Here is a 23,341-nt window from a genome sequence, read left to right as displayed (position 1 = left end):
TTTTCATTTTTCACAGAAAGAGCGAGCAAACGCGCAACTGAAGCGATCCGCGAAACGGACGGCTTTCACGGGCATTCCTTTTTACGGGCGCGACATTGCAACCGATTCATTCGATGTGTTCAGGAACGCGGTTCCTTTTTTAAATCAAAAGAGAAAAGAGATCGAGTAAAGGGAAAGAGAGAGAGAGAGAGAAAGAGAGAGAGAAACGTAAAAAGGGACACGGACCAAATTGCGTCAAATACGGGCGTATTTGTCCACGGGATAAATTGCGACTGCAGTTTTGTCGAGGCGAAATGTAATCGTCCTTGCTTCCGGCGCCCAGCACTGAAGACAAACGCCCTTTTCGTCTTTATTAATTCCACGGCTGACGTGAATGTCTTTTCGGTTAATTAGAAATATTAGGAGATCGGCGAGTCTCATTTTATCTCGCGATTCTATTTTCAATTCGGATTTTACGAAAGCGCGATCCGATGCTGCGCTTTGAGCCAATCGAAGCTAGAGAAATCAGGCTATGAATTTATTTGTTGTTGCACGGGGGAGATCGACAAGTCGATCGATATCGGAATATAGCAGCGAGAAAAGCCCTCGTGTTTTCTCCCCCTTTTTTTTTTTTTTTCATACACGAATATCGAATTGTAAGCGTCAATAAATATTTTAGTATGGCTTGCGCAATTGTTCGATCAGCCAATATTTGCATGTCACCGTTGCAACACGTGCCGCGCCGTTTTTTTTTCTCGCGTTACCGTATCGTGTTCATTCGAACAGAACCTGACGTCATACTAGCCGGGGATGAGTATTTCGATTTAATTCCGCCGATTTTCAGCGTCGCCCGAGTCTTATACGCGTTTAACTTTCGTTACGGGCGACTCGCCTTTGTCACGGAACGCGGAGCTTCCAATTTCCTAGACAAAGACAAAGGCATATTCTCGCGCGTAGCGCATTTTTTTACGCGCCTCGCTTCGTCCCAAGAAATTTCCCAACGGCAATCGGAATTTACGGGGTAGAAGGGGAGGAGGGGAACAAATATACCAAGACCCGTTAATTTCCTAAAGAGATTATGTTAACGCGAAACAATTGTATCGAACGGGATACCGCTCGGAAATATGTTCCGTTCGTTTTCTTTTGTACGGCGTATACGCGGCGAATAAAACCCCCCGAAAACTGTTTCCTAGCCGTAAAAGTTGTCGAGTAACGTAATCCAGATAATTCGTTGGCCCGAAACGTTATATTATTTAGCGTTTTAAGGGATAAGCGTCTGGATTTGGCGAGCGGTTTGGCTTACTTTATGCTCACGAGGCGGTTTGTTAAAACGAGCTACGAAATCCCGGTGTAATTGGCGGCTCCCAGGTCGACCCTCGGCGGCAATTGAGCTTCCGTATATCGAGCGTCGCGCCGCTCCACGTCCTCGACACTCCCGTGGCCGTCAAAATTGGGCAGCTGTCGTGGCTGCCGTCCACCTCGCTCGCTTGAGGGTCACGGACACGAGCGAATTCGGGATGGCAGATGTGCCCGCCGGGGCCCGCCGAGATAATTGCCGGGTCCGCGCGCCGTTTCCGCGCGTTTCGTGCATGCCACTCCGACTCGATTATATCCACCCTCACATTGTCTCCGTCCAGACCGTTGCCTTCGCTGTTATCCCGGCGATTGCTCGCCCGCTTTGTCGTCGCGCCACAATAAGCGTTCGATTACTACGTCGCGACGATCGCAAGATCGATTGTTCAACATGCGAGCCACCAAGTTGTCGCATTGTCGAGGCCTGAACGTGCAATGCACACGTGTTCTTATCCGCCGATAAGAATTTTTTATCGTTTCTACTAGACGTCGTTCGTGTCTCGCATTACTATTTTTTTTTTCTTTTTTTTTTTTTGCTTTTCGGTTACACATAATTTATATATTTTTCTGTATTTCTTATATCTCGAGTCTGATTATCTGACATCTCCGTGAGTTGGTTCAGATTGGAGTATCTGCGATAATTGTTCGACGGCGAAGAATATTTATAGCAATGATATTATCACTGCAGCCAATTGCATTTCTTTTTATTACACTCTCTGCGAGGGTACATTAATCTGGCGACTCGCGAGAGATTAATATCCCGGACGAACTTACGTGACGTTGAAGTTGCGCGTTTCTAAAATTAGATTCTCCAAAACGTTTATCTTTTCTTTTTTTTCTTTTTTTTTTTGGCGCAACGCACTCTGACACATATGACATCGGGCCAGTGTGCACAAATTAATTTGACGCGACGACCCGGGCTAGCGCGACACGCAAATGAGTCAAATCGTGAGTTATTAAAGTCGCGGAATTATTAGAGTTAAATTGTACGGCGCGTCGGGCCGAATCAGATGCAGGATTTATCTCGCAAACGCAAGAATCGCGAAGAATGATTGCAAGATTTTTTCCCGGCGAGATTCGAGGTAAGGGGGAAAGAAGGGGGGGAAAAAGGAGGGCAGCAGGGGGTGGAGGAAGGCACGGGTGCGGTCGTCTATTTATCATCCGCCAGAGCGCATAGAAGTTAACCATCCCGAACGTTTAGAACGCAGAGAAGAATTTAAATTTTATCAGGGCGCACGTAAGACACGTAAGATAAATTATCATTCTTAATGCAGGGCCTCCTCTCTGCCTCCTCTCAGGGCCTTCCTCGTTTCTACACAGGATATCCCGAGTATCTCTCTCTCTCTCTCTCTCTCCCTTTCTCTCCCTCCCTGCTTGTCCCACGAGTCCTTTTTCAGGCCGGTATCGTGAATTTATCGTAGAAAATACGAGAGAGCGTGCGAAAGTCCCGTTCGCCTTTAAGCCGGCATCGACTTACGCATGACATTTCTATCGAGTATCGATTTATCGGTCCTGTAACGGCGGAGACGATACGGCGACGAACGGGGGAACAAAGGTCAGCCAGTTTACACGTTCCTCGAGTGAGTTATCGGCGAGCGCGTATAATATAGATATCGATATTCGGCGCCATAACCGTCGCATCAAAGTCAGTCGCGGAATACTCAAGAATGTCAGGTCCCTGTGCATTACAATGCTGATTTAATATACGTGCGGCGTTCCTCCGCTCATTGCTGAAATGCATACTGCATCCGGCACGACGTCTATTGCGACTGCCATCCCGCGGCAAGGCAAACACGCGTACATGCACGCGCCGGGGCGGCTCCTAAAGCGGTTCTATTAATCTTTTGCCGCACCGTGCAAATTTTATTATCTTATCGGGGGAGAACCCTGGGTCGCGCAACGTGTCGTAAAGTGGGTAATATCGAGGTCGAAATCTTCATCGTCAATTTTTAACATCGCCACCTCTCACACAAAATCCATGATTAACGCTCGATAATTCCTTCCGCACGCATTTTCGCTCTCGGTAATTTTATCCCGATATTTGGCGTTAAAAAAAAAAAAAAGAAAAAAAAGAAAGAAATTCAAGAAAGGAAATTCAAAAAAGCTGCCGGCTAGTCGCCCGGAAGGACCCGTGAATTTTTTTTGCCAATAGATGAACCTGTTACCGAAAGGGTTAATTTCCCGAAAGTGCGGTCCAATGAGATCCGGTGATTTTGTTAGGAATCCGAGCGAGCGGAAAGTGCGCGTCGCGCTTTTTCTCTCGAGCCCCGTTCGTACGCTCATAAGTCTCGATCAGATAAATTACGGGCGCTCTTAAAAAAACATTTTTCACTACGGCAGCGGTAATAGCTCGCTATTGATCCACTCTTCCGCCCGTACAACTGGAGAACTACCGGCCGCGACGGCGAGACGTGGCGAGGCGAGGCGAAACGAAGCGGAGAGCGCGGAGCGGCTGCGGGTGAAAGTTTTCGAAAAATTTCAATCTTTCAAATGGAACGAATGGACTTGGGTCCGGGGTAATTGTACGAAATGCGGGCTCGACGAGATGCACGCCTAAACGAGAAGGGTAGGAAATAAAAGCGTTACGACGGAGACCCGTTTTCAATCGACCTGCGCGCGTCCATATACGGGCAATAGACGTATAACGTATTGCACCGCGTAGTAAAAGGCTCCTTAAAATGGCTCGTGGCGTCACAAAACGCTACCTCCGCTACCTCCGCCTTGTCTCTATTTAGACGTAAACTCGAACCTCCGTTAAAGCAGCTCCCTACTAATCCATCGGGCTTAACTCTCGGAAATATCACCCTTTGTACTCGGCGCCTCGTTTAAGTGGCGATGTAACCCGCCATTTTTTCACGCGGAAAAAGGGGTGTCGTTGCCATGCAGATAGCGTTATCTGCCGTTCTTTTGTACACCATCTCCATTGCAAACTTGGAACAGCCTCATTAGCTCGCTTCTTTTTTCAACCGTCTCTTTTACGTTGGCAGGCAATCAGATTTTCGGGCATTTAAAAATTATCGCCTTGTCTACGAGACGTACCGCATCGCACACTGCGACGAGCGCGTACCACTACACCCGGCCGCCTCGCACACACCCGCACACGCACGCAGACTCAAACTCTAAAGTTGAATTAAAAGTTGGATAAAATCGCGCTTGGGTTTTCTCTCGCCAGTCAGTCGAGCGAGCGCTTGTAATTGTAGCGAAGCACGGTTTACCCAAGCAAGTATCTCTGCCGATTAAATAAGGAACGCTCGATATCGCGGCATACATCCGCGCCAGAATGCACCCTCGTTGCAGATATTTAGACGGCTCCGCTAAATCGTTCCCTTCCGCGTCTATTTACCCAGAGAGCCTGGTAAATACAGAGACATTCGGCAAACCCTTTTTCCCACGACAAATGTACCCGTCGTCGGAATTCTGAGGCGGAACGAAAAAGCGAGATAGAGCAAAAAGGAAGAAAGTGTGTCTACAGCGTGTATCAAAAATCGCGCGACGTCTCTCCCCTTCCTCACTCGCGTTATCTGTATATTTTCTATTCGAGCGAAAAGTATATATTCCGGCCCCGTAATTAATTCATAAAGCGACGTTTATTACATTAGAGACCGTTCGGTCTTCATTTGAAATTCCACGTTTTACCGAATTAGATTCGACGAATTATATTCGCGCTCCCGAAACTGTCACCCGAAAATTATTCCAGCACGTAAACCCCTATTACTCGAGTCGCCATTTCTCGCGCGACGACTATAGCCCTCGATTACAAAGTTTGAATCCGTGACGTTACGATTCCGGAACACCCGATATACGTGCGGAGAGGAGGAAGAAGAAAAAAGAAAGAAAAAAAAAAAAAAAAAAACAAAACCGGGGATCGAATGCTACGCGTCCGCGGATGCGGGAAGAAACGGGAAAATCGAGCGGCTACGCTTTAACGATTTATGCAAGTTTCTCGCCTTTCTTACGTTTTCCGCGCGAGAGCGGTTGCGGGGAAGGGTAAAAAAAAAAAGTCCACCGCGGCGGTATCGGACGTACAAAAAGTTCCTCGGCATTTCGAACACGCCGGAGGTCTTTATCGCCGAGGCCGGTCACGTAAGCGGCGCACGTAGACAAAAGTTCGAAATCACATGTAGTGATGTGCGCATCCTCCGGCATACGTGCGTCTCTCCTACGCTTTCTCTCTTCTGCTCATTTCCCCGTTTACCCACGGTATCCCTTTCTCGCTTTCATCCTCCGTCTCTTGCTCGCCGACGTATCTGCCCTGACGGCACACTCGCGGCGCCGCGCCGCGCCGGGCTCGCGCGAGCTGCCGGGATGTGCGGGTGGTATTTAAGCGCATATGGGCGCACTCGGGGTAGAACGTAAACATGCAGTCGCCGGTCTGCGGAATTTGCAACATACGGCCGATGCCGTGCAGGGGAGCTAATGGCCGCGCTAGCGATCGTTACGCTATCGATGTACCCCCAACAGAGTGGCGAGGCGTTACGTTACGAAGCCAGTTGCTTCCCTCAGCTCACGTTGCCTCGTGAAAGCCGTTTTCCCATTGCAATGCGTAAGTCACCCGCCCGGTGTAAGAGTATCAATTAACGCAACTGGGTTTTGCGCGTAGATTCAACGCCAGATTCGATAAACGTCCTTTACTCGCGCGAAGATGAAAGATTAATCGAATCGACGATTCGACGGCGAGTTAGCCGCGTTCGGATTTATCCCTCGCCGATGTACAAAAATAGTGGTCCCTTAAGTGATTTCTTGTTAAATCTCGCTCCCGTTCGCTCGGTCTTTTCTCGCCGGTGCTTGCGCCGCGTTGCAGGCGCGGTCAGAGACGTGAAAGGGCAGAATTCTTTTTTTTTTTTTTTGAACTCCCGAAAGGCTCGTCGATGATGAATTATTCCGGTCGACCGCCGTGAAGCACGCCCGCGGAAAAATATTAAAAAGCGCCGCGAGAACGCCTTGAAACGGAATCGCGCGTCTCGCGCACGAGGCGCCGGGTATCCGGCTCCGAAGAGTGACCTTTCAATTATCGCGCGATAATTAAAATCGAACAAGTTCGTCCTAATTGCAGACGGTGCCGAATTAATTATTTGCGCGACGCGACGTTGACGCGACGCGACGCCGGGCACGTCGCGGCCCAGGAACGCGAGATCAGACCTGCGACGAGATCCCGTAATCATCGGGGCCGGAGCTCCGACAATTAGCGATCCCGTCGCATCACGTGCACGGCGAAACGAGGCGAGGCGTTGATTCGAGCCGAACTTAACGGCTATCAATGTCGATCAATATACATTACACCGACGCCTGTTCCAGGTTACGATAGACGGACGCTCATCCGCGCGTGCGGGAATTCGCAAGTCCGCGTGACGATAAAACGCTAATTGATATCCGCGCAACAATTAGCGCCGAATTAACCGGCGCGGAGGTGTGTAACGGCCGGCGGACACGCGGCGGCGGCGGCAGCGGCAGCGGCAAATCGATTGATTCAACAAAAGTTTATCGAATAAACAGCACGGCCCATTTAATTAACAACGACTTCCGCCGCGAGCGGTCTGTTTATAAACGCGGCCACGCGTGCGCGCGCTCGTTGCAGAATCGCGTTCGAAGAGTCGTTTACAAAACGACGGCCGGGAATATCGAAGGGGAGGCCCGCTCGCGCCCCCGCAATCCAGCCGTTTATTAAAACGGCATCGGGAATAACGCGGTTCTCGCGGCCGGATAGAATTACCGACGACCGGGCCGTTTCGTACTATGACGCGCGCGAAAGGGCACAATCGACGCTTCCTTCCCGAAGAAAGAGTGCCGTTTAATTAATGCTCCGTATTTATCGCGCCGGACGGCTGAGTTATTGCGCGGCGTAATGACGTGGATTTAATTGCGCGTTGCGAACTATGGTATAATAAAGCCGATACGCCGCCAAACGACGTTGCACGCCGCAATTTTTACTAAATCACTCTCCGCCCCGGACGTCGTGAAAATCCGGAGCGCGATTAATGGTACCCGCCCCCGCGTTTTCTTCACGTATCGGTCAGCGTCGTTTGTCATTAAGACCCCCTTTTCCCCTCGTTTCATTCACGCAATCGGTATCCGTCGCAATTATCGAATTACTGGCTTATATACCAATGTAGTGATAAATATATGAAAGTACCCGTGTTTTTCAACGCACAGCGCGAAGGGTGAACTAGCTCCCGCCGTCGCGCATTTTATATACGCTGCAATAACAATTAATTAATGACGGTTAATTGTGCGAGAGTAGAGCCTCGCTTATACTACCGCGGCGAAACAATCATCGGAACGAATGCCGGATGATGAAATTACAAAACTTTATCGAATGAATGCAGAGAGCCACTTAATTAAGGTCCGGCGGCGCGCTCCTACGCCACGACCCTACCAGCGCCAAATTTAAAAGTGGGATAGAGATGAATTAATTAGTCTGCTCCAATTAGCGGCCGGTTAATACCGAATAACGCGCGCGGTAGTTGTCGATACACGCGTTAAGCGACAAAACGGCCGCGAAGGCGATCGATCCTGCATAAAAGCACACCAAGCGAACGGCATATCGCGATAATTGGATGTATTTATGCGGGGGAGGAACGCGGATTATACCGGCATGAAAGAAACCCGCGTTCCCGTATAATTCGGTGGAAATGACGGTTTAGAAATCGCGGAATTTCGACAAGACATATGACGCGTGAAATGGAAAATCTCTAGCGCGAAAATTCCTTTTTTGACCCTTCAATATTAAAAATTTATTGGAATACTAAAAAGCAAAAAATTTTTTTTTTCTCTCATCTGTAAATCAATAGAATCTCAATATTAGCTAAAAAAATTGTCGAAAATATTGAGATTAAATGTCAAATTTTTTTTCTGCGTTTTGTTCAAATTGAAAAATTTATTTCAACTTGGAACTCGTGTAATATCGTTTAAAATTTTTCGACATTTTTTTTTGTTTAATTTCGCGCTAAAATTTAGATAAGTACGCGATATTGATCCACCACGGAAACATGACAGCCTTTCAAACAATATGTCTACAATTGTTTCGCGGATGGGGAACTATTTGCGTTTCAATTATTTAAATGGCTCATTCGTGTCTGTTCGTGCGTCTTGTAAGCAAAATGGGAAGGAAGGTCGGATTATTGTTTCTGTTTGTAATTCATTATCATATATTATCATGCAGAGAGACGCTCGGAATACATCGTTATCCGCTAGTCATTCGTCTCATTGCCGCTATTGTGTGTTCACTTAGCTTCTTACCCGCTTATTACAAAGATCTAATGTAGTACCAATACTAATGCGACACTATACCAATTTCCACATGGCTTCTACACCAGCGAAAATTCTCGCGTTCTATTATAAAACCCTTGAAACTTCCAAAGGAGAAAAATTAGAAAAAAAAAAAAAAGCAAAACTTAACGCTAATAATTTTCTCTATTAATGCGAAATTTTTTATTTCTTTATTTGACGCAATCTTTAAAAAGAAACACTTATTTATCACTGTTGCAGGACAGCATACACTGTCAAGGTTAATGCTCTACGGCCTGGTCTCCTACGAATCGACGCCGTCTGGTCGGCGCGTCTCGCCGGCTGATTAAAAATTGTGCGCCAATGATAAATCAATCAATCGACCGCAATTAGCCGCTCGCTCGTTAATACCAAGCGCGGAGCGGCGCGTTCCATAAATGTGACTCGCGAGAGAGACCGGAGGATGAAGAGAGGGAAAGAGACAGCAAAAGAGGTAACGTCAAAGCACCGATTAATTAACATCCACAGTGTTATCTTCTCGATTAGTCGTTCTCGGTGGTATGTACACATCCGCGACGACGGGCATGCGGTAACTTTAAAGTTAATCCGCGCCTCGGTTTGCCAACTTAACTCATCGCGAGCGCGCGAAGGACCCGGGCTCTGTCCCCGCGCAACTTTTCCGCGGTTACTTTTCCGCTTAAAATAACTTGCCTTAACTCAATTATTTCTCATTAACTTAGCCGTTGCGCACGCGGGCTTCTTTTTTGTCCCCCCGGCCAACTTTTCACTACGGTGCACAATGGCCTCGCCCGCGCTGGAAGGAAGGCGGACGACGTAGACGGGGAGGGTTCCCGAGAGAGGGATGGGAAGGGCAGTCGACTAGGGCTCTGCACGCCACGTCGGGCTCGGGTATGTGGGCTACGGCGAAGCGCGATAAGTACACGACGGCGGAAATTTATTGCGCTCTCAATGGTCAAAATTAAAAGTTGAGAATTAAGGATTTCGAATTTCGCAAAAGATCGAGCGTCGAAAGATTCGGGAATTCTTTTCTAGCCCGAGAGCTTTGGGAATACAAAGAGTTCTTTATTCGCTTCTAAAAATACGGCACGACTTTTTTTTTTTTATTTTTCTCTTTTTTCTTTTTTTTTTTTTTAGATGTTGAATTTTGGAAAAATTGAACGGAGACTTCTTTCGTCGCATTATTCGCAGCCACGCGCAAGAGGATCGTCCTCACGCTTGCGCGGCGTAACATTTTCGTCGTCCTACGACATTTCGACCGCCACCTTTGCTAGGAGGAGCCGGGCGAGATTTACATGAGTAACGCTCATCGCGGCTTTATGGAGCGAAAGTGAGGCGTTCTTATCCGACTTTATGACTCAGCCGAGAGAGCGACTCCGCGGAGAAGTCCGAGTGAAATTTAGCGTGTAATATTGAATGCTGATTAGGATCGACGAATAAGGGAGCGGTGGGCTCGCTGGGAACACGGGGACGGTAATCTCGCTGTTTAAAATCTAGATTTATTCGGACGCTCGATTGTTGCGACGCGAATGTGAAAAGGTCTTTTGACCTTTTGAAACGGGGGAGGAAAAAAAAAAAGAGAGAAGAGAATAAGGAAACGGCGAAACGGGAGAGCTAAGCTACGGAATATTTGCAGCTGCCTTCGTCGATACGGTCGTCGAAGGCACAACTAATGCGCCTTTGAACGGAACGGTCGTTTCCCTTTGGTGGAATCTAAATGCCAGTGACAACGGCGAGGAAAGAAAGCGAAATAAGAACGCGCCGCGGGAGGGAGGAAATTATCTTTGAAAGTTAAAACTGGCGCTCGCGCGCGGATCGATTCGCGCGCTGCGAGAGCTCTGCAATTTAACTGCGCGATCCATCCCTCCGGACGCCCCTCGCTTTCCTGCGAGCGCCTTCGTATTCTCCGGTAAAAAGGATCCCGCGATCTTAATTCCAGTTATTAAATCTTTCAGTCGACGCGGACGAGCGCACCCACGCTTGTGTTATAGTCCCCCATGAATAGATGTTTACTTATTACAATTATACTTTATAATAGCCTCCCGCGCCGCGCACTTCGCCGGCAGAGAGAACGAGAAGCGCAACTTCTTCCTGCCTCTCAACTTCGCCGGAGTGCAGCTTTGCACCCTTTCTGAAACCCGGACGTGGCCGCGTCGCCGGCCGCCGGACCAAAGTTTGACGCAAACGCGCGCGGCCGGCTGTAATAATAAATATTATATTCATACGTCACTCGGAAACGCGAGCAGAATGACCGGGGACGTCGGGGCGGAAAATAGCGCTGCGGGTTTTACCATCGAAATAACTTGGCATTCGAGTCAATCAGATAAATCTCTTTGATCGTCTAACGATCCTCGTGAAAAAAAGAGCGTAAAAATAATAATTACTCGCGGACGGTCGGGATTTCCATGCCGACGTATGAAAATACAATAACAGGCATAATTGTACGTTTATCAGAGTTATTGATACGGACTGAGTTTTAGATAATTAAATATTATACAGCTGGAAACGGTATTGCTGGATGTGTCGCGTATTTTCGCGCAGTAACGGTGTTTACAATAAAGCGCAGTCAAGCTCTGTTGCAATATATTCATAATTTATAAATAATTTCCCAAACACGCTTTAAATGGAACGTCGATAAAAAAATGCCAAGTGCGGAAGAGCCGTTTGATCGCGCGGGAGACACAACGTACGGATAAATTTCGTCGAAATCTCAATGGAAGGGTTAACGTCAGCGAATCTCGCGGGCTTAACGCACATCAGGCTCCGCATCGCATGCAACGTTCTCGTAATAGCTGCCGGGCGAATCGCTTCCTACCTGCAACACGAAAGCGAGCGTGGGTTTACGGATGCGTCTTTGCGCGGGTTGCTCGCTCGAGCTGCTGCTACCCCCTGCGACAAGGTGGAGGGTGGCCCATCACCCTGCCTTATACCCTGCCCACCGAACTTGGCACAAAGCGGGCATTCCGTCACTTTGTAACGATAAACTCGGCGTAAGGTTTGTCAAAGCTAATTGGATGCGACTCCTCGCGTACATAGTGTTGGCTATGCAATACTCGAAATGTACAAATTCGCGCGAGCATGCGCGCGTGCGCACGCGATTCATTGACCCGGATATCGTCGGGCGTCGTCGTTTTCTCCGGGGATACCCTGGTTCGAGATTCGTCATATCGGCCCTTTTGCCAAGAGAGAAAGAGGAAGAGAGGAAGATAGAGGAAGAGAGAGAGGAAGAGCCGCTGGACCGCGATCGAGCTCTCTTGGCACCGAGTGAGAACGCGATTCCCGAACGCCGCTGCCAAATCGAATTTTTACCATACGCCGCGTCTCCTCGTGATAAATACGACAGCAAAATATTTGCGATATTCGAAATTCCTGTTTGCACGCCAGAACGGGAGAAGTTTCGCCACTCGCTTGCCACCCCGCCGATCTAAACTCGAGAATCGCCTTCCTTTTTTTTTTTTCCTTTTTTACAACTATCTTTTCGCAAAGCGCAATTTATCGAACGTCGACGATAAGTATCGCGGAACACATTCAAGATGCTTACTTGCTCGAGTGAATTTTTCAATTTCATGTAGCGCGCCGTAGTTCGAAATTAAAACGCGTCACGTTTTTTTTTTTTTTTTCCCCTCTTTCCTTTTAGCCGCAATTACGTCGCAATATATATATCACGAAACGACTAAACGCCTCTTCCCGCCGCCGCGTGTGCCAGATCCATACCATTACGCGATAATCTTCATTTAAATAACAACGTGTGGAACTTGCCGAACGCCGTTTCGCCATAACGTTTATTATCTTTCAATTATTCAATCGAGATCAAAAAGGGCAATAATAGGGACGCCGCCAAAGGTAAAGAATCGTGCCGCGTAATGTTAAATACATAAATGCAGGAGCCGCGATCTTGACTCGTTTTACTTCGCGGCCGCGCCAACATCGCTCGCACCCTCGCTCTCGTTCTCTTCGCGCGCACACACATATATATACGTGTGTTTCGTGTACAATACGGTATAGCAGCCGTTAACTCCATCTTCGCGTGTACCGCGGCTGAACGAGCCCCGATAGCGCTCAGTCGAATAACGGTACACGAAAAGTGGCCGTCGCGCACGGTTATAATTACACGCGTAATGATAAGAATATACGTCCTGATAAGGCGAAATGGGTGTACGCTTATCGTCTCCGCTCGATCGCCGCGGATTACATCGCGCTTATTCGACGTGCTTTTCGCGTCACCCAGTCGCGCGATCCAAGCCGGCCGCGTTTTTCCCTCAGCTATTTTACCCTCCTCCCCCCCTTCCCCTCCCCCCCCGGCCCTCGCCCGCGATACCGCGGCACACCGACGTCACGTCTGCAATCGTCGGTGGATATTTTTCATTTCGCGTCATGTCCCTCCCCCCCGCTCGCCAGCAAACCCTTCGCCGGGCGCTTTAAAAAGTATTACTTATCCTGGATTTTATCCGCCCGACTGATCCCGGGTCAGATCAATCACTTATTCGTGATCGATCGCGCGGCGCTTTAAGGATGTTTACGGGGGAGGGGAAGACGAAGGGTGGGAAGGTGATACACTCGTGTGCGATTCCCGATGACACGACGTGAAAAGCATGTATCGGTATTCCGCCTGCTTATGTATGAAATTATTTTCTCCCTCGGATATAATCCCGCTTATAACGCGAGTAGATTAGCGACGGGAACGGGAATTTTGTGATATTTCCCGTCCGCGATAATTATTCGGATAAATAACCGGCGAGTATACGCTCCGCTGGGCGTTCGCCGAAATAACGAATAGCGCGAGTCTGCATTTGCTGGTTTTTTGGATATCAAGAAACGAACGACGCGGCGCGTATCTTTCAAGTAACGTCAAGTTCGAATCTTAATTTCTCGCGGAAACAAAGCACTTATCGTGCTTCTCGATAATGAAGAGGAAAAAAAAGGAGGGGGAGGGAAAGAGGACGGCGACGAGTTTTTCGCGAAACGCGCTTTCCCAGCTTATTATTTGCGTTAAAACGAATTTTATGTATTCGCGCTCGCACTCGCCTCTCGAGTACTTAGCAAGTTCGGTACGTGCTTTATGACTACGGGGAGAGCGGAGCTGCAGCGTGCAACAATAGCGCTGCTTTTTCGTGATAAAGGGTTATGACCGTGGCTTGAACTTTTATAAAGGACGTGCCAAGTTTTGGAAGGCCGCAGGCGCCAAACGCGTCTTTGGAACATCGAGGGACTTCCGGTTGAGCGACGAGTGCGCGGCCGGAGGTGGGAATATCGAGGGTGTAAACCGACCAGCGTGCATTATCTATGCATCCCGATGTTTCGTAAATGCACGCAAATATGTCACATCCAGCTACAGCCGCTGGAGTTTTCAAGGAGGAGCGGGCGAAGGGACGGAAGGAGGATGGGGAGGTAGAGAGCTCTGAAATGCCGCGACGTCTCTCGTTTTATCGAACGGGAATTCAGGTCGTCCCCGGGTAAATGCCTAAAATATAATTTCACGCACAGATTTTGCACTCTGGTCGGAATTACTATTTTTGCCGGCGGCCGCGAATTCAACGCGGATCCACGATTTTGCCTCGCGTCCTAATTAACAACAGCGCGCAAAACATATGCATAGGAGACGAATATAAAAGCCCCTGGGAAATGTGTGCGCGCATTTACGAACGTTTTGAAAACTCACGCTCTCGTCCCTTTTTCCCTCCGCCCCTCGCCTCCGTGTAACACATTTCTCAGAACGTATTTCAGTGCTCGTCTCTCTTTCGCCGGCTTGGCATATTTTATACGTTAGAATACGCGGATGCGGGGGAGGATGTTCGAAGCGCTTCTATTGTGGATGCGTTTTAAACGAACATTAGCTTTGAACAAATGTTGTAACGCTTTTCGATGCGCGGGACCGGGGGGAGGCGCGTAATGGCGCGTATCGCGTAATTAGCGCCGACTGCCGGCGTTTAATGCCGAGTTTCGTCTCGTCTAATGCGAAGACCGCGTTTATTGTTATCGCGAGCTGACAACACACGGCCGCATTCAGCTCTAAACGCCCAGATATACGAAGACACGGCGTGGCACCGAATTCCGTATTCAAAGTTCTTCGTCGCGACTTGCTCGCTTCGGGGTCCCGTCTCTCCGCCGCCATCTTCAAGATAAACGGCTCATATATCCCAGATGTAATTCCGGACGCGCGCGGAGAGACGGGCGCGCGCGCGGAACAGTTTCGGCGGAAAAACTTGGCACGTTCAAGGACGAATGTTCGTTCCGCGCGACACAACTAGCGCACCGCCTCGCGTTTCCCGTCGCTTTGTTCTTCCTCGCGGCGACGACGACTTCCGGCCCGACGTTTTTATCACGCGGGACGTCCCCGTGAAAGGCGAGCTCGTCAGGAGGCGCAATTTGATGTATGGCTTGTTGGGCCAGGTAAGTTTGCTCCTCGCAAGGATGTCGTTGACCCGCTACTATTACGCTAGATAGGATTAACCCTTCCGCCCCACCGCCCACCGCCACCGCCACCGACGTCGCCACAGGGCCGCCTATACATGTGTACATATACCTGTATATAACGGTGTATACCGTGCCAGCGCTGCTGGAAGCGTGCACGGTACGCTCGTTAGTAGCCTCCGAGTCGAAACCCTGAAATTTCCATATTCGCAGTCGCGCACGGCACGATGTGGCCCGGCGCTCGGGATTTTTACCGCTTCATCTGTTTGCCTCTTGACTGCCGCGCGCCGGCCAGTTTCCCTTCCGCACGCGGCGAACGCAATCGAGTTATCTGATGTGTCGCGCTAATCACCGGAATTACTCTCTAGAAGAGCCGGCTACTCGCGCGCTATCATCGCCGACGGGCGAATTAACGCGAAATACTTTATTCATTTCATTCGGGAAATCTGTCGGTCGACAGAGTTCTTTGATTAATCAACGTAGTTAAGTCCTTAGATCCCATTAGCGATACCCGATAATTCGGAGGGGTGTACTCTTACGCTATATTGGTCAATAACAAGTAACTACGTATCCACGTCAATTTGGTTCGGGCTAACTATCGCGTAATTTCATCATGTTCATCATCGTCTCGAAATTACGTTCTGCAAGGCCGCATCCTTGTATACCATCGTGCCCGTGATTGTCGATGCTTCCGTTAATATCTTTCTCCGTTCCGAGTATCGAATAACTTGGTTACATTCGCTATCGAATCCCCGTTACGTCACCACGGCGGAATTAAATTCCGTGAGATCCGGTTTGTTCGGCGAGGCGGCCGGTAATTAGCGGGGCTGTTTGATTAAACGCCGGCGTCGTCCGTCGCGATAGCGCGAGAAAGAATTGCGGCGTTATCGCCGCTTTATCGCGCCGCTGATATGACACCCCGACGATAGCCAGTTCTTAGCTGCGCGCCCCTCGTCGCCGTGAGAATTAGGATCTGGAGGGGCCGCCGTCCGCGTCTATTATCCACGACGACCGGTAACTAAGCGCGACGGTTAACGCTCCGTTGTCCGTTTGTGCGGAGTATCGGGTAATTTCATTACCGCCGCGCGACGCCGACACCTCGACGCGCCCCGCGAGCGGATTACCGTACTCCCTGCGAGGGAAGGGTGGAGGGAACGCGTCCCTGTCGGCGTTGACCGGCGATGCGGCTAGTCACGGTGGCGCGATAGATAGACCGCGACAATGGTATCGGGCCAACGGTGGGCGTCTATCTCCTGTCGGATCTCCTGTACCCCGTCGTTAGTCCCGGGGTGCGCGCGCGCGCGCGTGCCCTTAATCTGATCCGCGTGCCTTGCAGCCAGACGGGAGAGGGTGGAAACAAACGACTCGGATCCCCGAGTATTCACGCGCCTCGCATACGCCGATCCAGGTCATCCGCATTGGCCGGTCCACCGTCCGGATCATCGTTTCGCTCCCGTTTATAAACGCGAATTACGCTGTCGTGTAAAGGGAAGTTTCGGAGGAACGGGGCACTCCCGTTTGCGTGCCGAGCCGCGATGGCGCATCCGGACATGCTGGCCGAGGGCTGCGGAAGAGACGGAACGAGGGAGAAATGTATCTGGGACGACGCGAGGGTGAGAAGGCACGGCGGCGCGGTTCTGATTACTTCGGAGGATCCAGTCGCCAGCGGATTTACGTGCCGGAGCTCAAGGTCTCTTCGTGCTTCCGAAATAAAAGCGAAAAGTAAAGAAAGAGATCGTCGTCCGGAGGGAAAAATGTGTCGAGCTCATAATTATTTCTTTTCCCGTTCCTCTTTCTTCGCGTTCTTTTGGGACGCGCAATGTTTCAGAGATGTACGGATCGTTGGATCGCCTGAAATTAATCGACCCTCGGAACGAGAGAAACGCCGGGGGAAATACGCGAATCAATTTGATGCCCTTTGAATTACGGCCAAAAACGCAATTAAATTTGCCGATATTACAATAGAAGTGATAATTAAAAACAGACTAGCAATTATTATTATTATTGTCGCGATAATTTATACCGCGAGAGTTTTCCCGTCGCCGCAGTGGCTCTAATTAATTGCATATCGCGCCGCCGCTGCGTTTTAAAAACGTTCTCAGGTGGATCAATATTTTGACAGATCAATAACGGGGTCTCTCGGAGAGAAAAAAAAAAAAAAAGGAAAAAAAACGGTGGCGCCCGCCGCTAGGCCCCGTGTACTATAAATCCGTCACATGATAGTTCCCAGTTGTACCTGACGTCCGCAAACACAACATTGCTTTCCATGCTCCCGCATATATCTGCTTCTCTGCATTTTCGCGGCCCCCTGGGAGCGTGAAACGCGCTATCGACCGCGTGGGAGCATTTTTCTAGGTTCCCGCTCGTCTTTGATTTTTGATATTAGAAATTCTCATTACGTAGCTCTCGTATTTTACTTGGCGGCGACCTCGCGCGTATACACACGCATTCGCGCACCCACACTAGCCGCGCAGAGATATCTCGGCCTTCCTCTACGATTACATCCCTGCCGCTCTCATTCGGTTTACTACGCCTTCAGGTGCAACCTGACGCCGTACGTGCTAGATGGAATTCGATATAAGCGTCGCTTGAACACGGAATCATTTAACATGAGGAGGAGGTAACTGAAACATTTCCAGCTCTTATTTCTCAAAGGCCTGATCCTTTTGCTTCTTACTACGAAGAGGTAAAAAAAAAAAGAAGAAAAAAAAAAGAAAGAAAAGAAGAAGGAAATTCGTACTGCAGTCAGTCTCGAAAGCTGCGCGGGACACGATACTCTCGATCTGTCTATAATGTATCGTCTTTGACGATACATCACTGCACTCCGCGGCGCGCGAGGCAATCTCGATGCTCGCAGACGAGATTTCACGCGTGTTCGTATATGTTCGCACACACGCGCGGACCGTGTGTCTATATGTACGTACATTTCTCTCCTCTCGCTCGCGTATTTGACTTCATACCGCATAGCTTAAAGTTCTGAAGAAAAACGTTCCGCATAACTCGGCGCACTTATATCGAATTCGCTCGAATGTAGACCGCATTACGTCACCATAGAAAGAGTTTAACCCGAAGTTTAAGAGGTATCGGGCGAAAGGCGCGGGGGCGGGCACTGCGGGGTAAAGGGGGAGAGGGTTAACTTTTCGGGGCCCCACTCAAGTCGAAACGATACAAGGGAAATCTTATCGCTCGCGAGCGAGAGAGAGGAGGAAAGAGCCCGGGTCGATATCCCATCTGTTTCCCACGGTTAGAGAAATGCTTAAGTTTAAGTGCGGATGTGCTCTTACTCGCGGGGAGGCTTAGACTTAATAGAATACGGATACTTTCAGCCAAGTCATCCGATATCGTGCCGCGAGATATTGAAGGGTCCCTACCCTGCGGAAATATCCCGCGACGATCCGGAGGAGAATCGAGTCGTAAATAAATGATACTGCAAACCGATGACTGTAATAACGCAAATAATTATGTAACGCTATACCCGGCGGATTTCCGTAACGTGGAAAGCGATTAGGAGTGCGATATGAAGCGCGTATTTATAAAAAAAAATATATATATATCAGGTTAATATCGAAGACATGTAGCGGCGTTCTTTATTTTATTTTATTTTATTTTATTTTATTTTATTTTATTTGAGAATAAATATTTTCCGTCGCGTTATGCGAGTGCGGGTTACATGGATCTTCGTTACACAGAGATTTTCAATACCTTGTAAATACATAATTTCGCATACTATAACATGATACATATTTTTTCTTTTTTTTTTTTTTACGTATTAAAATAAAAAATAATCAGTATGCAATATTTATCATTAAAAAGAATATTAAAACGCTATTTTAACTTTGCGTTCAATAGACACGGTTTCTGTTGTTCAGATAAAATTATTCCAGCTCGTCAGCGGTCCAGCTTACTCGTCGCTTGTTGCAAGAGGGAAGCGTCGCCGCTAAAAACAGTCGAGATAAAAGATTCGGTATTTCGATATCAATTTGCGAGCATTCTCGTCGCATTTTACGTTAACAGTCCGTCTTGCGACAGTGCGTAGAGTGCAACTTCCGCACCCTCCTACTTTGCGCTCCCGCCCTCCTTTCTCTTTCCCTCCTCTCTCTCTCTCTATCTCTATCAAATTCGTTCGGGCTCGTTCGTGGCGAGGTGCTCCTATCTCGGGTCTCGTGCTGCTCCAACATCGGGTACTCTCGGACGCGCGTGCGAACGACCGACAGAGAAAGGAACCCGGGCGTGCGAGAGAGGGGTTACTTCGCCTCCACCTCGAGGGTGGGAGACGGCGCCCCGCGCTTTGAAGCCTTGTAGGCCGCGCCGCCACCGCCACTACTCCGTACTCGCGATCATCGTGGGGCACGGACGCGTTCTCTCTCTATCTCTCCCCGAATGTCTCCTCGCCGCTGCTGCCGCCTGCTATTTCCGCGCGACGCGTGCTCGCCGCACGATCTAAACGCGTGTGCCCCGTGAGTGTCGCCGTGCAAGGGTTGACGAGTGCGCGGTGCCCTAGTGCCTCCGATCGGTGAGAAAAACGGTATGGTTTGGTGATTGAGAAAAGAAAAAAAAGGGAAAAAGAAAAAAAATAAAAAAAAATAAAAAAATAAAGAGAAAAAGAAACGATCGTACAGACTCGACGATTACTTCCTCGACGACGTGTCTTACGATAGCCCGACTGTCCGCGGGTGGGATTTTCGATGTGACCGCGCGAGGGTGGATTGTGAAAAGAAAAACGGAGTACAGTGTGCCAACGGGGGGTGAACGGGCTCGATCGTCGATCGTCGGCGATCTCGCGCGTGCGGCTTCGAGCGTCCAAGCGCCAAACTTACGACTCTATCTGGTGTCTCTTTCTCTCGGCAGAGTTGAACGACTGCTGCGGTCAGAGGCGGCAAGAAATCGGGTCGGATCATCATGGACTGGACCCGGGGGATTTGTCTGGCCGGCTTGTTATTGTTCTGCCTCGGATGGATCGGAGGTAAGTGTGCGCGACTGGTTTTTGTATCGGCCCGGCCTCGTGCGCTGACGCATGAATCGGGGTCTTTGTCGAACGGCAGGCTCCGCCGTTTCGCCGCCGTGCTGCTCGATCGATTCGATTAATCGCCGACGATCCGCGTCGGGAATTCGCGGCGTTTCGGACATCCGCCCGGGGCCCGGCCGTCGCGCGACGCTGTTTTGCTTTTGTTCGCGACGCGATGTCGATGGCCTATTTGCGGCCGCTATTATGAACGGCTGACGATAACGCGCGGTGTTAGCCCTGTTATCTGAAGGTAGCAATCGCAAATTGTTCCGCAACGGGGGTCAACACTTATCATCCCCGGGCGTTCCGCCTGATACAACTGTCTCCCACGATAAATACTTGAGCGGAAGCCGCCGTTGCTGCGTTTCGCTCGTTATCCTTTAAACTTGGGGAAACGTTCCCCATTTAACTTTAGTAATTTTTGACTTCGACTAGAATATCGCGTCTATATTCTCTCACCCGTAAATTCCCCGGCCCGTGTCCCGCTCACCGGCGCCCGAGAGTTTTTCGGAGAGCCTACGCTATTTTCTCGCCTGCCTGTTCTTGAAATTGGGAAAGTTATGAAATAGGAGAGATATAGTTCGGAAAAGGCCGGGGCCGCGTCCCGGGATATTACCGATTCTTGCCGCACTGGCCGTTCGAAAGTAGTCGTACATTTATTCCGCCACGACGAGAATGACGTTCTATCGGTAATAAGTAAAGCGCTGACTTTCTGAATTTTTAAGCAGAGACCCTCCCCTCCCCCCCCACCGCCGGTGACTTATGCATTCGTGTCTGCAAAGTGTAACTTTTGAATACTTAAGTATTGGAAATGGTTTAAGAAGCGATAAAGTACTTTTCGGACGCGCGAGAATATTTGTCGGCCGCGGGCGCGCACTCGATTTCTGATATCTTTGTTTAAAAAACAAATCACGGAGACGTGAAATTGAAGACAGCGCGCAAGTTTCACCGCGCTTCGCCGGCATATTGAATTTTAAACGATCGCTTAAAACTGCCCGGGGCTCATGTTCCACTCGGAGGTAAAAAAAAAAAAGTCGCGCGTCGAGATCCGCTAAAATGTTGCCAAGATCAAAGCGAATCGCATCGGGAATGTTGTCGCTTCGTTTCTCTTAATATACGCGGGCACATAAACATGCGCTTTATGACAGACAATCGTCGGCGAATCAGAGGAATATCTGGCTTACGAATGTAAAATGTGTAAAAGGGAGAAAAGGGCGAGGTAAAAATCGTACGCCGGTTTTTTGCCCATTTCTTTTTTTTTTTTTTCGAGCCTTTCCGCAGCCTCTGGCGTTTTTCCGACGCTCTTCAATTCGCGAAATGATTGCGGCATATGAGATATGCATTTCCGAGAACTCGTGCCTCATCTGTACCCTCGGATCCTACTCTCTCGCAGCTACGCGCACTCCCACGCCACTCATTCCGAAACTCATTTCGCGATATGGGATAAACAACAGCATTGTCGGAAAACACGAATGAAGCCCGAACGAACGTACCTCCACGGTGCCGTACGATCCAATTACTAGCGCGTTGCGTCGATTGCGTATGCAGGTGTGCTTAATTTAATGGAGTTCCGATACTGTCGCTGATTACTGATACGATATCCGGCCCAAGTAACCCGCTTTATTTTCGTTCCGTCATTTCGTTAATTTGAAAGGAAACGAGCGCCGACAGGGAGACGCGGAGAAGAAATAGTTTTTTTTTTTTCGCGCGACCGGGTTAAAGAACCGTCCCGTAGAGTTATCTCACTCCCCTTCACGGTCGATCGCTAACTAACGCGAGGGACGGTGATTAAAATGTCCAGCGAAGTAACGATACTTAAACGCTCGCTCACGGTTGACTTGACTCGCCCCGTCTCTCCCCGAGCTAATAAGTATGAAACGGTACGGCCGAGGGTTACGCCGATCTTCACGCCTGATACCGGCGGGGCAAAAAGAAATTTGTCGCGTGAGATCGATAAGAACGCGGAGGGGAAGGCGGGGGGAGAAAGAGAAGGTGAAGGGCCCCCCCGAGTGCATCGAAGAGAAAAACTGGGGTTGATATCCGCGGGGGGTTGGCGCACACGTCGCGCACGGCGCGTATCGCGGTAGGTACGTACTTACGTACGTTTATCGTGTATGAACTTCAATTTCGTGATGGAAGTGGATTAATACAATTTAATGGCGTCCCGGGAGAATTATATGCGCGTCGACATCTCGTACCTCGATCTGCCTGCAAATACGTGTACATACGTGCAATCCGCGAGTGTGCGCGCGCGGGGATGTGCGCGCACACACGGGCCCCCGAGATGTATATCGGGATTGAAGGGAAAGAGGGGGGCACTGGTACTCGGCGTGCTTAATGATAATGGGGATAATAATAATTTAATTTAACACTCCACGAGAGAAGGAGGTCGCGCTCTCGCATTGAACCGCCAGTCCTCTCTCCCTCCCCTCCTCCCCCCTCCCCTCCCCCTCTGCACCAAAATTCCACCCTCGCAGGGTGCAGTATGCAAATATCAAAGAGTTGCGTCCCCGTCTCACCGTTTCTCTTAGACGTCGCTCAGCTTCGGTCTTAATCTTTCCTGTTATTTATCTTGACTGTTTGTTCCCGGTCTTTTGCGACTATAGCTCTCTGTAGTTCTTTATCTCATATACCGTCTCGTGTAATTTTTGTTACGATCCTTGGGAGACTCGTTTCAGAAGGCAATTAATCTGCATTTATCCGTGTATCTTTTCGCTTGTCTTATTAGACGGAGTTTACGCTTCGTTTCTCTCTCTTCTCCCTTTCCACTCTCTCTCTTTCTCTCTCTTTCTGTATTGGCATAATTTATCGCGCATACTGTTTGGCAGTTATAATGAATGTATTCGATCTTTATCTTTATTCGATAATAACGAGGTAGTCGTTTTTCCAATATTGTCCAATACTTTCCGGTGTCGTTTGAGATAATTATTCGCGCGTGTTCTTAAAGAATCGAAATAGTCTCGAGTTTAATAAATTGAATTTTTTCTACTCTCTCTCTCTCTCTTTCTCTCTCTCTTGTTTCTGCTACGCTACGTTTTACTTGTGATAATAATGAGGGACTTTGTGTGTCATTACCTAATGCCTTTTTATAATCTGCTTTCATACCTACATCGCTTTTGCACTCTAATTTTATGACCATGTTTCTCTTTATTTTTAGGGACGTAGAACGCCTACAGAGCGTGTAGCAAATATCCCTTTTTTTGCTGACCCTCTTTTCCTCTTCGGGTTCTCTTCTCCATTTTCTTTTTCGCGAACTAGCGACTCACGTAGGACGAATATAAAAAATGCGTATGTATGGTGCCGAACAAAAAAACGAAGAGGCGACCGCGCGCTTATGAGAAATGCAAACGA

At 49.1% G+C, this 23,341-nt stretch overlaps 2 protein-coding genes across 3 annotated transcripts in view; one reads left to right on the top strand and one right to left on the bottom strand.

Annotated features, from left to right (window-relative positions):
• The window catches only part of LOC139107836 (cell adhesion molecule 2-like), a 115,529-nt gene that overhangs the window by 64,111 nt on the left and 28,077 nt on the right, over positions 1–23,341 (bottom strand). The gene's annotated exons all lie outside the window — the stretch shown is intronic.
• LOC139107837 (fasciclin-3) overlaps positions 18,659–23,341 on the top strand; it is a 94,739-nt gene continuing 90,056 nt past the window's right edge. The window contains exon 1 of the mRNA XM_070665701.1: positions 18,659–19,948. Coding sequence (XP_070521802.1) covers positions 19,885–19,948 — 64 coding nt within the window. The 5' untranslated portion in view covers positions 18,659–19,884. The remainder of the gene's footprint in view (positions 19,949–23,341) is intronic.

Source organism: Cardiocondyla obscurior, linkage group LG14 (genome assembly GCF_019399895.1).
Source record: "Cardiocondyla obscurior isolate alpha-2009 linkage group LG14, Cobs3.1, whole genome shotgun sequence".
Lineage (NCBI taxonomy): Eukaryota > Metazoa > Arthropoda > Insecta > Hymenoptera > Formicidae > Cardiocondyla > Cardiocondyla obscurior.
Note: the sequence above shows the minus strand (reverse complement) of the source record. Positions and strands in the feature narration are given on the sequence as shown.